We start from the raw sequence: 14,607 nt of genomic DNA on the forward strand, positions 1-14,607 counted from the left end.
TTGTTTTTAATGCCAGAATATTGAAAATATTTTATCAGTGGAATTCTGAATTTCCTCTGTGTCTGCAAAAAGAGTAGCCAGCCCTATCACTATGTTGATATTGAAATTCTTGAAAGAGAAAGTAACTATGCTCACGTTGGAGCGACAGCAGAAATCCATACATCATTCTTTGTTGATGTGTAATGTCAAAGAAATAAAAATAACTCCTTGCCTGCAATGTTATATATGATGTGAAGCTGTATGAATGTGTACAACTACAGATAACGAAGTATACAAAATTTGAAAGCACTAATTGTTAAACTATGTAATCCTCAAATAATAATGATTTTTAGACCAATTTCTGTAGAATCCTGAAAGGAATTTCCTTGAGATATGCCTTTTTTCCATTTGGTTTTCGCATCCTTCCTTTTCTGTGTACGTAGAGATCTTCCTGTTCCCAGTGTTATCTGTTTCATCAATTCTGATACCACTTTACATTCAGAATATAAACTGTGTCAAAAGAAAATATCTTCTGGCAGATACATAGATAGATAGATAGATAGATATACACACACACATATATAAAAAATGGATGTATCCACATTAGATCTAGCATTCTGCACTAGAGGAAATGTCCAACTAAAAGCAGTAAAATAATTAGCGTTGTTGACCTTGTTTGTTGTTGGAGCTGATAGTTGACTAGCAAATATTTACGTAAAGGTGAGGTTTCACATATATATGTAAATATACTGTAGATGAAAAAGATATGAGTCACTGTTGAAGGTGAAGTCGTAGAAACAGGGTGGAAGGCCCAAAAATATTTAGATACCAAATCTGGCAACATGGAATTTGTTGAATATATTTTCAATAAAGAAGGGGTTTAATTCTCGGCTGCGTAACTGAAGTATCTCGGGCTACGCTGTTATTTCACGCTGGCGTGTGTGTTTGTTTGCCCAGGTACGTGCTCACCAGTTAGTTTTACCACCTTGTGACGTAGTGATCAAAGCCGTAGCTGACTACGTCCGTAATATTCAGGACACCACTGATTTGGATGCCATAGCAAAAGATGTTTTTCAACATTCACAGGTAAAGTATAAAGCAAAATACTGTTTTGGTTTGGTTTGGTTTTGGCTTTTGTGTGTGGTGTTTTTTTGTTGTGTTTTTTTTTTTTTTTTTAACAATTCGTGCTATGCATTTGTGTTGAAGAATTGCATTCTGTAAAAATAGTGTTTTGCATCAGTTAATAGTAGGAATCTGTTGGTATAGGCAGTGTCTTATACCCTAATTTCACTTTCCACACTTTCCAAAGGTAAAAATCCTGCATTTACCCTCAGTGCTTTAACGTTAAATTCTTGATAACCAATGGGGTTTTGTAGTTTGGCTTTGTGTTCTGTCTTTGAGAACCACTGGTACGTGAAGATAGTATTTTCAAGCTTCATCCTTATGTGGATTTTGAGGTGTTTCTTGTGCTGGAGTCGTGCTATAGTCCTCAGGGGTCCGTAGCGTTACTACCGTACGTGATAACGGTATGTGTGAACTACTCCACAGTGCCGTGCTGACCTACAGGTGCCGTGCCTGGATTTGCTCCTGACAGATCTTTTTTTGTTTGTTTGTTTTAGTCTAGAACAGATGACAAAGTTACTCGATTTAAGCGAGCAGTTGCTTATTACTCAGCAACTAATAAACCTATGCCATTTCATCCACCACATTACCTAGGTAAGTAATTAAAGAAATAAGGCTTTTCATTGCAACTAAAACCTTGGAATAACCCTAAATCAGAAACAGTATTATTAGCAGGATGTTACAAAAAATGTTTGTATTCTCTGGCAGTTTTCCTTGACCCTTGAATACGCGGTTTCTGAAGAAGGTTTTTGTAGGATCTGTGCAGAGGTTGTGATCCTTCCCCCAAGAGGAGAACAACCTGCCCTGATTGTCCTCGCAGCTGTTGCTGCATCGGTTCCAGCGTTAGGACACTCCAGAGCAGGGTGCTGTAAACAACCGAAATCTGGTGGCTGGTTCCAATCGTCAAGACAGTTTCTACTTCGGTTCCATAAAACACATTTCCTGTTTCTCACTGGACTTATTGGACATGTTTTAGAAATCCCTTTATAATCTTTGAATTATTTTTTTTTTATGTCATAACATACCTACTTAAATTGCAGCCACAAATTGTTCTGGCATTGCAGATTATTCTCAAGGCTTACAAATTAACTGCATGGTCACAGGATTTACTACTCATAAATTCATTCTTAACACTAAAACATGATTTGAGCTGAAATTGTCAAAAGATTTTCAGTTACCGCACTGGTATACTAATAGAGATTTTTCCTTCTCTTTTTTGGAGGGACGGGGTGTCTTCGTTTACATTCAAAGACGTCCGTTAAGAGGCATTAAGGCTACTCTGGGTGAAATATTCAAATGATAGAAAGTGCCAGCATTATATGTCAGTGTGACATTGTTTTTGCTGGCTCCATCATTATGACATCTCTTGGGCTTTTTTTTTTTTTTTTTCTTTTAAGCTTCCTTTGATTCCCAGGTAGAATAGAAATGTGCAGTCATGAGAGATACAAAGAACTGAGAGAAGGTGAGACAAGTAAAATAGACCTCGCAACCTACAAAGTATTTTCATTAAAAGGCAAAAAAGAATAAAACTGACTTAAAGGCATACTAGAAAACAGTAATGCTAACAAAACAAGAGTAAATCAACTGTAGAAGCGAAAGGATAAAAAGGGTAACATTTGTGTCAAATAATGAGTGTTTTCATGAGTGGGTTTTGTTTTTTTTTTTTTTCTTCTTCTTGTTTTCCCCTCCTCCCGTTTGCAATACAGCAGCCAGACCAAATCAGTTTGGTATGCCTGGGATAGTGCCACCATATGTTCCTTCTCAGATGCTTAACATTCCACAGACCTCACTACAAGCAAAACCTGTGGTAAGTAGAGCCCTCTGCCCTTCTCCCTGGGAGAATCCCGCTGTGCTCATCGCATTAAAATCTAGGTGGGAAAGGTACATCTGACTTTTTTTAGCGTGGTCATTCACTGATTAAATCTGAAGGAGCTACAGTGATGCCACACACTCTGGTAGAACAATTTTTGTGGGTGTCCAAAATGGCTGAGGTTTAACGCGTACATTTTGGAAAATGCCACTTGATTAAATCACGTATTTTGTTTCTAAAGAAAAGCCGTCTTGTTCACCTTCACTTAAGAAAGATCCCTTTATTTTAGGCCCAGCAGATGTCCAATCAGGGTGGGGCCCAAGGGCAGGGTCCATACCCCTATAGCCTCTCTGAGCCAGCCATCACCCTGGAAACAGGTGGAAAAAGTCTTTCTGAGCAGAACAACTACAGTAACATTCCTCATGAAGGAAAACATACACCATTGTATGAACGGTCTTCTCCAATAAATCCAGCTCAGAGTGGGAGCCCTAATCATGTGGATTCAACCTATTTTCCTGCCTCTTCTACATCTTCGTCCTCCGACAATGATGAAGGCAATGGAGGTGCAGTGAAGTAAGTTTTATCACGAGGGTGTTTTCTTAACTGACTTCTGTTAAAACAAATTTATTTTCAAAATCCCTCACCAGGATCCTGAAAGTAAGAAATCCGCATATTAGTGGTATGATAGACCTTCGGAAAATAGTTGTAGGTCACTATGACTGCAGACACGTCCATGGTTCACTCTAGTCGCCTTGTCCCTTAACAAGCAGAAATCCCAAACCAAATAACGTTGGGTGTTTTTCCACTTCTGCCCTTATGTTTTATTGAAAGGGGGAGAGAGGGAGATTTTGGTAAATGTCATAAAGCCGCTGAGTTCTTTACTTTGTATAAAAGAAATAGTCCTACTTCATAGTATAATTCATTAAAATTTCAGTAGCAAAAAGCTCTGAAACTTAACCGAATTTGTAGTGTTTGCGCTTCTTAAATTTGGGGATAACGTGGCTTTGCAAAGAAACCAGGTGTGAATGTCAGAAATGCACCATTTTGGAGCGGGACCGAGGAGCCCTCGTTGCCAGGCTGTGTGTGGAACAAAGCAGCGGTGAAACTGGGTTTGCTCTCTTGTGCCTTGTTTACTGCGCAAGTATTTCGGACTTCCACTAGACCGTGTGTCTGTCCTTGGCAATCAAGTTGTGCAGACGTTCATGTAATTACTGCTTGCTGATTACAAAAAGGAAATTTGAAGAGAGGCAGTTTGTGTTTGCCTTTGTCTCGTTAGGTGTAGTGGCTTACTGGGTGAGAATCAGAGCCCGGGGTGTTAGCAGGGCTGTGATTGCCTCCAAAAGTTTCGGCTTGGGTGTAATGGTACGTTACTACTGGGTATTAACGTTCGGAGTGTCTCTACGATTACGCATGATGGCTTGGACTTGGCTTTTTTACACTGTCTATCAACTTGAAATATTATCGTGTGTCTTGCTTAGTAAATCAAGTAAGTTTGCGTGGCTTCTGTGCAGCGTGGAACTGGAAATGTCCCTGCTTTAGAAAAACAGAATACTTTTCAGCATTTTTGATAGTGTTGTCTTATGCATTTTATGCAATAAATTTCGAATAAATTCCGAAACTGAAATCGAGACAGTGTCGTTTATATGCCAGTTTGTAGAAATAGTCTTCTAATTGAGGGGAAATTACTTTGACAAATATTTAAAGTTCAATCAAGAATTTTTCCTGCGTCAATATTATTTAGTCATTGTAATATACAGCTTTTAAATACAATCCAAATGTTGACATAGTTTAAATTAATAAATGTCAGTATTAAAGTCTCTTCACGACTCCTGCAAATTGACGTTTCTAATACACAGCATCCCTTAAAATCGGAGTTGCTGGCCCCTAGTTCCGGTAACGGTCTCCAAGGATTTATCCTGTTGTATCTTGAACAGCACGTTAATACTGTGGTTTTCTTTGTGTCGTCCTTCAGCCACGTCAGTGGGAACAAAATAGGCTGGGAAAAAACAGGAGCCCAGTCAGAAAGTCAAACGCGTGGAGAGCTGGGAGACCAAACAAAGGTAATTCCTTAAGTTCCAAACATCGCCATTTTTTGTTTTGTATTAGAGCTTTACAGCAAACTCTTGAGTGGAATTTTCAGTATCGATCTGTAGGATTTAGTGTGAACTTTTACACGTTTTTGGGGAATTGCAAACAGTGAGAAGTTTTCCAAGGAGTATTGTAGAATGTACGTAAAAATGAAAATTAAATAGAATGTGTTAGAAAATACTAGATGTAGAATAGAAAACAATAAACTTGTTTACTCCTTAGCTAACAGTTTCATCCTTAACTATTTGCTCTCCGTGTTTACAGTAGTGCATTATTTTGATTTTTACGAAGGAGTACAGCAGTCTAAGTGTCCCTGGGTTCAGAGTCCACGGCATATAAACTGCAGTGCAGTGAGAACAGCTCTAACACCCGTTCCGGCATTAGCCACAGACCAGTCTAAGTGTATTCAAGCTCGAAGTGTATTCAAGTGTATTCAACCTGGTATGAATTTCACATAATACATACTAAAGTAGCTCCATGGGACCAGTTAGAATGCATTGCTACTTCACTAAGTAAGGATGGCGTAACTAAGCCCTTGATAAAGACCTATCCTGTTAAATTTCTTCAAGATTTAACACCATTGTCAAATTAAGAGTATGATGGTCTGTATTCCATGTTTGAACCGTGTTTGGAAAGAACACTCAAAGCATTTGCACCTAATATCGCTGTGTCTTTGTGATGGAACTGTAGCCCAACTGTTACTTCTGTGTCAGACCAACCCAATCACGAGTTACTTACGCTGCAGACAAACAGAACGTTTTCCCTGTACCTTTGCCACAGAAATTCCAACTTTGGGTAAACTAGGGCTTTGTGCTTAAAATATCAAGCTGATGATTTCATCCATCGGTGCTTATTATTTTTGCAGACTACGCCCGGTACGATAACTGTATCTGCCTGTGGATTAGTCACCATATGCAAATGCTAATTTGACCTATTGCATTCCTTTCCTCTCTGTATTACGGGCCACGTGCGAAGGGCGGTGTGTGCCAGCTGCAGCCCTGCGTGTCCTGCCGAGGAGGGGAGCGGAGGTGCCTCCCCCGGAGCGGGGCGATGGACGGGGGGACGTGCTGCACGTCCCGGCAGGCTGCCTGCCCTGCACACAGGATTAGAGCTGTAGAAGCAGTGATTAAACTTCCCGACGGGTGTATGCATGCGGTCCAACTTAAATGCATCCAATTTAATGTGTAAATGGTTGTGAGTTGTACTTGCCTTTTGTTTTTTTTTTTAAATACCAAACCACTTCTTCAGCCCCCAGTAGCGGGAGGAGACAGTTGCATCTGTTGAGCATGACAGGGAGGATTGTGAGTACATCTTGTAGATGAACTCATTTCCTAGAGAGGTATGCATTAATGATTAAAAAAATATATATTTCCTAAAGATTTCAACTGAATGAGCTATGTGAATTTCTGAGGTGATTTAAAGTGTTGAAAATCTAGCCTAGATCAGACAGGTAGCAGCAATCTCGACGCTCCTTTCGCTTGACTTAAATGTCAAAATTCCTTCCTCGTAGTTGTCTCACTGGGTGGTTACACATGACAAAGGTATGCTCGTCTTATTTGGGTAGATGTATATCACTAAAGGAAAAATAAAAAAAAAGGACTTTTAACTGTGATAGTTCCTCAGCTTGGGTGTTGGAATACCGCTGGAGCAGACCCGGGAAGAGCCTGGGTGGTGCGAACGGGGAACGCATTACTGTCACTTGGGGTTTTTTTGTCGTCTTCCCTCTGTGTCCCCAGTAATGGGCAGTTCTGTTAAACTTCTTTTTTTGTGGTCCATTCTCACCGACTTTTAGTTCTTGGGGCAATAGAAGACAGGGACAGAAATCTTTAAACCGAGAGAGAAATGTACGTGATAATGTATCATGGATTTAATAAAGCTGTGATAGCGTACATGTTTATGAAAATACTCTCTGTTAGTATATTGTGTCAGGAGTGTTCTGGTTTACAGGTTTTACTCATTTCTTCTGTACGTTTTCATCTCTATAAATAAAATGAAGTCTGGATTGCCAGCTCTAAAATGTAATCTTTCAGTAACGTCCTCTTTGATTGTGCGCTTAAAATGTAATCTGAAAATAACATCGCCCCTTTGATATTTTGCTGCAGCGTGTTTCTACTAATACACACCTTCCTGCGGAAGGTTTTTGGAGGTTGTGGGGGGGGTTTTTTTGCTTTTACATGCAGGTTTGTATTTTTCGTAAGAACTTGAAGAGAAAAAGCAGCAGCTTGTTTGGGACTATTTTTTACGTTACTTGTGCTGTGGGATTTCATGGCTTTGGCCGTTTCTGTTTCAGCTTTGCTTTTAAAGTCTTATGAAGCATGTGACGTTTTCTACCCAAATTATGAAAATACTCATGCATGAACAAATTAAATTTCAGTCTCAAAAGTTTTTGCTGTTATTACAATAGTTTGTAGGCACGAAACTAGTATGAACTCTTAAACTAAAAACAGCTTTCGGTTTTGAAGACAAGGAATTTTAGGAATGAACTCTACTTTTTCTGGTAGTATCTGAGAGGCGCAACTTAAGTGCTTACAAAGGGCTCATTCAGCGGGAGGTTTACAGTATATTTTTATGCGTCATGCTTTTCCTATAAACTTGTGAACTACATTTCTAGAAATGGAATAAAATGCCACTTTAATCTTGCAGATAGAAAATGGTGCCATTTTCTCTCAGAATCTTCTTCTCCGAGAAAAGAATTTTGTGTTCAAAAAAAAAAAAAAAAAACACCCCAAAACATTTCCATGGCTTTTGAGTTCAGTTCCTGTATATTTTAAATGTCTTTAAATGGAACTATGTCGTTTTTCTTGCTTCGTTTAGAAGTGCAAACCGAGAAGGGATGCGTTAATGCAAGTCTAGAGAAATTACAGACTTTGTCAGGTAACCCATTTAGCTGGCGCTATCTTGGAAATCCTTAGTTAAGAGGCCAGTCGCATTTCATGAAGAGGTCATCAGTCCCCCTTCTGTATTGTGCAATTAAAAAGAAAACAATGATTACTTGTTGCTGTCAATGAGTTAAAGCTTTACTGTTAATGTTATTATTTTTTTTCCAATAACTTGCTTCTGCCAGCAAACAATGGCTGGAAGTTTACGTTTTGTGAAAATCTTTTAGCTCGCTTTGGATAAGGTGTTCCCATACTGATACAACGTGACGTGAAGATTTACTGTTTCCATTGCGGGTGTGTTTCTCTGCAGGTTCAAAAAGCGGTTTATTTCCTATGTTCTGTTACAGGCAGAAGGTTCCTCTAGTGCTTCTTCAGGAAGTCAGGCAGCTGATGTCAAAGGGAATCAAACCAGTAATCCACAAATCCCATGCCTGTTGTCAATGCCCACCAGAAACCACATGGATATTACTACCCCTCCATTACCTCCTGTAGCACCTGAAGTATTAAGAGTGGCAGAACACAGGCACAAGAAGGGGTTAATGTATCCCTACATCTTTCATGTCCTAACCAAGGTATGACATTTAAAAATTACGTACGGTGAAATAATGATTCTGTAAAGATAATAGCACTTTCATTTCTGGCTAAAGAGTATCATAAATTTACATCCTTTTTAATGCGTTTTTTGGTCCATTTTTAGTGCTTCTAACACTTCCCCCCCCCCCCCCCGTTTTCTAAGCACTGATCTAGTCTGATACATTGTTCCACTAAATATGAGATGAGTAATTAGAAGTGTTTACTTACAAAATGAATCATTTTTCCTGAATACGTGTAGATATTTTTATATCTCTGTGCATGTGTATATATGTCTGTCTGTGTGTGTGTGTGTATATACGTGTGCGCATGTGTGTTGGTGGTTTGTTTTTTTTTTTATATAGAGTCCATTTGCATCTAAAAAATCCTGCCTATGTGCTTTGGTGTCTGTGCCAAGTCTTTTCTATTTTCAGTGCCCAAAAATACTTAGATTGTTTTCCCTCTCAATCTGATCCCTGGTAGCTAGCCCGGATAGAAACACAGCAGCTATAGGAAATCCCTTTTGTATAGTCCGAAAATGTAATTGTAGATGAACTCGATGATGTTCTGAATTTTTGTTCGTTGTAGTTTGGCAGAGCATTTCTGATGGCTGCTTTTTTTTTTTCGGTTTGGCTATTTTATGTGCTAGCCTTCAGATCCCAGGTAAGCTGCAAAGGTTTTCACACACCCTTGGACTCTGTCTGCTCAGTGTGTCCAGTAAAAAAATCAACCTGAATGGCCTCGTGAGGACGCCTTGGAAAGCAATGGGAGAGCTTCTTCCAGAAGCAGGCGGTGATAACCTGCTTCAGTGTGTCTGGAAGCTGCTGAAGTCTGCTTTGTGTTGAATCGGGAAGGAGCCGGAGCTTTGTGTTCCTGCACAACTCTGTATTTGGCCGACTCTAGTCCCAAAAGACCTAAGTTCGTTGTTCCTTCTAAGTGGAGTGAGAGTCCCAGAACAAGACAACTTTAATCTCCCTCTTTACCGTTCAAAACGCTTAGTACTTGTTCTCATGTATCAAGCCCATATTTGTATGGCATCTAGCAAGACGGCACTGTCCACATTCCTGTTAACTTGTATTCATCTTAAAAGGCCAGCTCAGGACAATAAGGACTATAGGCAGGGATCTGAAATCCATAAAAAGAGAAGTTTCTGCATCGAGGTTGAACTTTGGATTTCCTATTTCCCATGTGTTTGGTTTGCGCTATAGCATGCAGCGCTGTCATGTTCTTACGCTTCCCTTCTTTACTGAAGAAAAGTGGGGAAGAACCAAAAGATGTATGAAGACCATTGATGCCGGTTCTGTTTCATACTTTGCGTAGCCAGATATTCTTAGTACATTTAAATACTACTTGATTTTTAATACCGTATCTCACAATGGGAAGAAATGAATTCAATGCCTGCATTTGAGAAATCCACTCCCAACAGAGGAAAAAAAAACCACGTCAAAGTAGAGATGGCTGCATCAAAAAGAAATCAGTACTACTTGAGACTGGTCTTCTCTCCCCGCTATCTGAAATGCTTTTGAACAAGTATGGACAGGGAACCTAAGCTATACCGTGGGTACACCGACAGATATCTTGTTGTGTAATTATGAGATTCTTTAGAAATTGGCCCGTAGCAGTGTTCCAGGTTATGTTGCTGCTACGTAGAGAGACCTTTCGGACATAACTTACACCTAAAGTAGCATTGTCTGAGTTAAACCTGACAATATCCTAGTGTAATCACTCTGAGGTGTCACCTGCGGTATTCATCACTGTGACAGTTTAAATGTTTTGGGGTGGGTTTTGTTTGGTTTTTTTGTTTTTTGTTTGTTTTTTTTTTTTAAGTGAAAGTGTCAGAAGGGAGCGCGTGCTTGTCAGTGTTGAAAATAAAGGCCGATATTTGGGAGTGATACAGTGAAGTCAGTCGTTTCCCAAGAAAATCTTAACATGGTTGGAGGCGCAGACACAGAAAATATAGAATATTGCTGCTGCTGTCAGAGAGAATGTTCGAAATTTCTTTCATTTTTTTTTTTCTGAAAAAGTATAAAATGCTAAAGCTTTGTTTATATACATTCAAAAGCAACCTTACTTATGTAATTCCTGGTTACCATTTTTTGACCAGCTCTTCTCGTAAAGTTGTTTTTTACAGTCGGTCCCCAATACTGTTTCAAATCCTCGCACCAAAAAGTCAGACTGGTGTGTTTTGACAGCATGAATATTTTTAAAAATAGCTGTCTGAAATCTAGATCAGCTTCAAATGTGCTCTGACTGACTGTAAGCACAGCGCTGTATTTTCTCGTGTACCGTTTCACTCTTCAAAGTAGCCGTATTTGAAGATCAATATTTAGGTAATCCTCACCTACAGATAGTCCAGGTGGAAAAAAAAAAAAGGTGTGTGATGGAGAAGAGAAAGAGGAGAGTAACAGGGATAATCGGAGCCTGGAGACTTATTGGAGGAAAGCAAGTAGATTGCAGGGTAATCCTCCTCTGGTGTTACCTTCACGTACATAAGATCCGCATTACTGCTGAATCACGTTTTTCTTGACCAGACGAGATTTAGAGTAGAGCCGGGTTGTTACCACGCATATCTAAATGCTCTCTGTCCGCTGTAACATGTCGTATTTTTCTGCTTTCTTTCATGCAAAAGGGTGAAATCAAAATTGCCGTTTCTATAGAAGATGAAGCCAACAAAGACCTGCCTCCTGCTGCTCTCCTTTATAGGCCAGTTCGTCAGTATGTTTACGGAGTCCTGTTTAGTTTGGCAGAAAGCAGAAAGAAAACCGAAAGACTTGCTTTTAGAAAGAACAGACTTCCACCAGAATGTATGTACTGTAGGATCCATTCTTTATTTCTCTTCCCTTTGCAATGTTTTCATATCCATTGGTACCGTGATTTGAATGAGAATAGTTACTAAGATTTCACCGGTGTAGTTAATGCTGGAGGAATTTCTGGCTTATTTGGTCTGTGGATAAGAGAAAAAGATGTTGGTAATTTGGAATTTTATGTCCTGTAGTAGTTTAAGAACTATAAATGTTACCATTTCTAAGCAAGCTCTGGGGTTTGTTTAAAAATGTATGCTCAAGCTGCTGTCGGGCTCGTAGCAAGTAATGTAAGTTTGTGACGTGATCTTCAAAGTATATGGCGCAACTTGATTATTGGAAACTTCTGTTCCGTGGGTACGCAGACAAATTTGCATACTTTTTTCAAACAGGAGAGGTGCATATGTTAACTTACCCTATCTTTCCCAAATGTGTAATTAAACGTACTTCAGCAAAGTTTGCACATCTCTGCTATCCTTCAGGTATTGGCTTATAAAAATTTGGTGTAAAATCCGCAGAAGTCAGGTGTGATGTCAGGAAAGGGTGAAGACAGACTAAACTTTTGCAGACAGACTTGTCAAAAGATCCTGTGTCTGATTCAGAAGGACGAATGGGAATCTTCATATTCATCTGGAAGTTGTCTCTTTAAGTCTTCTGCTTCCAGGAATTACTGTCATTCCAGAAAATTCAACCTCCTCATTCTAGAGTGTTTTTCTTAATCATGGAGTGCATACAAGGAAGCGATTGACCTTTACAGTAGCATCTTAGAAAGGTTAAAGGAATGCTAAAGCATAAAGTGGATGGCAGCAGCAGAAGCATTTATATATAGGAGCCTGCTGTCACTAGACTGAATTTAAGAATCAGATATTTAGGATGCATGAAAGCATCGTTCACAGTCTTCACGTGTAAAAGGATGAAAGTAAGAATCAGTTGTAAACTTTACGTTCATTCCCTTTTCTCTTTCCATTTTTAACTACGAAATGTTTTTGTACGTTCACAGTCAAGACGATAATCTTCCAACGATGTTTGAAAAACTGTTTATCTTAGTTATTTTGTGGGAATTAGTATTTATCCTGTTTGAATAATATCTCAGCACACGTATTGCCACAAACTTAATTCTTTAAATTCGCATAACATAGTTGTATTTCAGGTTACAAGGTTATTTCAGGATTAAAATAGTGACGTTATTTGCAGTATTCATTTATCCTCGTTAGACTTCCGTCCTTAAAAGTGTGTAACAGTGTTTGTAGTGGTGAAGTAGCTGAGTGCTGAAGATCTGCTTCAGTTTTTAGAATGTTTTTGTCTTGTAAATCTAGAATGTTCTCTGTAGGCTACTGGGGAAACCTCCCTAATCTCTCTTTTCTCTTCATTTATACTGCTCTCCAGAGGTTTATGCTCAGTGGAGGCTTAGAACACTACTGCTGACTTGGTTTAGTTACAGGAGCTCCAGCAAATCTTGCTGCAGGGACACATTCAGCTACTGACCTACTTCTAGATTAGGACTGACCCCACTCTTAAAAAATAATGATAATAATAAAAAGAATTGAACATCTGCCCAAAAGTTAGTTGCCTCACTGCAGGGCTAACAGTGCTAGTGAGGATGGATTTGAGCTGAGACGCAAGTGTGTGGTTTGGAAGGGCAGTTTTGCAGGGAACACGTTTCTTTTGGTCACCTCTCATGAAATAGGGAGAATTGGGCAGGCCGTGCAAGCCGCGGGGAGAGAGCAGTGTCTTAAGCGGCAAGAGCAGGTTCCTCGGATCAATTAGTCACACTCATTAGCCCTTGCTAACTTTTCTGAGGACTCAGGCTATAATGAACTAGTGATGCTGATTCTCCCTCGGTGTCGTATTTTTTTTCTTTTTTGCTGCTCTCAAAAAGGCATAAGTTATGAGACGCGCTAATTAAGACAATTAAGAGGAAAATTTAAGAATTAAGAGACATTAAGAAATTAATTTCTAAGGAAATGCATAGTGTCCTTAAGATCTATGTAGAGAGGTAATGAGTATATTAATACCTAAATTCCTGTCATCTTTGTTGTGCAAACCATAACACTGGCAACATAATAATTGCGCATGAATAATTTGCAAGTATATTGCGTTTGAGGGTTATAGGAGGCTATGAAAAATACATAACGAACTGACACATCAGTATTATTGCTAAATATATAGACAGCAAAATAATGGATCTTTCATAAAATGGATGACTTCTGTCTTTTAAATTGTTATTATTTTTAGGTAGTCGAAAAGCCAATAAAACCCAACAGATCTGTTGGAAGAGGTAGTCAGTGAGGTTCTTCAGTGGTAATTGTCTGCTAAGTAATGCTTTTGCTGTACATGTCCTCGTATCTGCTCCCAGAGGATGTGAAAAGCTGAATCACAAAGTTCTTGATCGTGCTTTTACCGCCCAGGGCGCAGCCCTGGCTGTGCTGCCCTTCTTCCGCTGAGCTGGAAGCCCCGGGCCTGGCTTGCTCTCCTTTTCAAGCTCTGGAACGGGTTATTTCCCGTGTTCTGATAAATATGTGTAGATGAAACCATCTGCCCTTTCCACTCTTGCACACTTGTACAAGCTGTCGGAACTCCCGGTTGGATCCAAAGGTTTGTTATTTTAAACCCAGCCACCCTGTGATGCACTGTTCTCCGGCAAGGATGTATTCAGCTGCTGCTGTTTCTGCCAGAAAGGAAAGCTGTATCTTGGGCAGTAGCCCTTCTGCAGAATCAGGCATGCTTAGCTCAAGCTGTGCTGTCGGTAAAGATTATAAGGTTAAAAATGAGGCTTGATTAATCGGCATTAGCTAGCTCATCTTCTAGTGGCTTTAGGTCCCTCAACGCCTCACGTTTGATTCATGGAAAAAAAAATGCAAAGAGAATCTGAAAACCACCTGAGCAGCAATATGAAAACCAACCCGTTAGCAACAAGGGCTCTGCCAGACAGCTCGAGGGTGCAGGACGCTGTTGCGAATGGCTTTAGAGCCTGTAAGGGCGTTCACGTGTTTACCAAGCAGGTTACCCTAATGCAGCTTGATGCTGACCCTTTTTACTGGGATTGACCTGAAAGTGTCGTGGTGGGGGTGTTGAAAGCAGATGTCAGTGTGCCGTGCGGTTGCTTAGGCTACTTAAGGAAGAAGTTTAGTATGAAAAAGAGTATAATTAGCACTGGGGTGGTGTGGCCGAACACACTTCGATCCTGAGTGTTTGTTGTAGCTGATGCAGTCTTCAGGGTAGGTGGTGTTTATGTCCCAGTGGAAGCCCCGGGAAGAGAACACGACAGGTTCCTCTGAGGACAGGGATCCTCAGCGGCTGAGGAGGACAGTGGCTTTGGCAGCAGTCCCAGTACGGAGTTGTCAAAGGTGTAGGAAAT

At 39.9% G+C, this 14,607-nt stretch overlaps 1 protein-coding gene across 3 annotated transcripts in view; it reads left to right on the forward strand.

Moving 5' to 3' along the window:
• Positions 1 to 14,607, forward strand: part of FAM120A (family with sequence similarity 120 member A) — a 63,091-nt gene that overhangs the window by 19,647 nt on the left and 28,837 nt on the right. For all 3 annotated transcript variants that reach the window (XM_063347818.1, XM_063347816.1, XM_063347817.1), the window contains exons 4-10: positions 937 to 1,065; positions 1,599 to 1,695; positions 2,808 to 2,908; positions 3,201 to 3,484; positions 4,884 to 4,971; positions 8,226 to 8,450; positions 11,078 to 11,252. In XM_063347818.1, the coding sequence (XP_063203888.1) occupies positions 937 to 1,065; positions 1,599 to 1,695; positions 2,808 to 2,908; positions 3,201 to 3,484; positions 4,884 to 4,971; positions 8,226 to 8,450; positions 11,078 to 11,252 (1,099 nt within the window). The remainder of the gene's footprint in view (positions 1 to 936; positions 1,066 to 1,598; positions 1,696 to 2,807; positions 2,909 to 3,200; positions 3,485 to 4,883; positions 4,972 to 8,225; positions 8,451 to 11,077; positions 11,253 to 14,607) is intronic.

This window comes from Chroicocephalus ridibundus, chromosome 10 (assembly GCF_963924245.1).
Source record: "Chroicocephalus ridibundus chromosome 10, bChrRid1.1, whole genome shotgun sequence".
Classification (NCBI taxonomy): domain Eukaryota; kingdom Metazoa; phylum Chordata; class Aves; order Charadriiformes; family Laridae; genus Chroicocephalus; species Chroicocephalus ridibundus.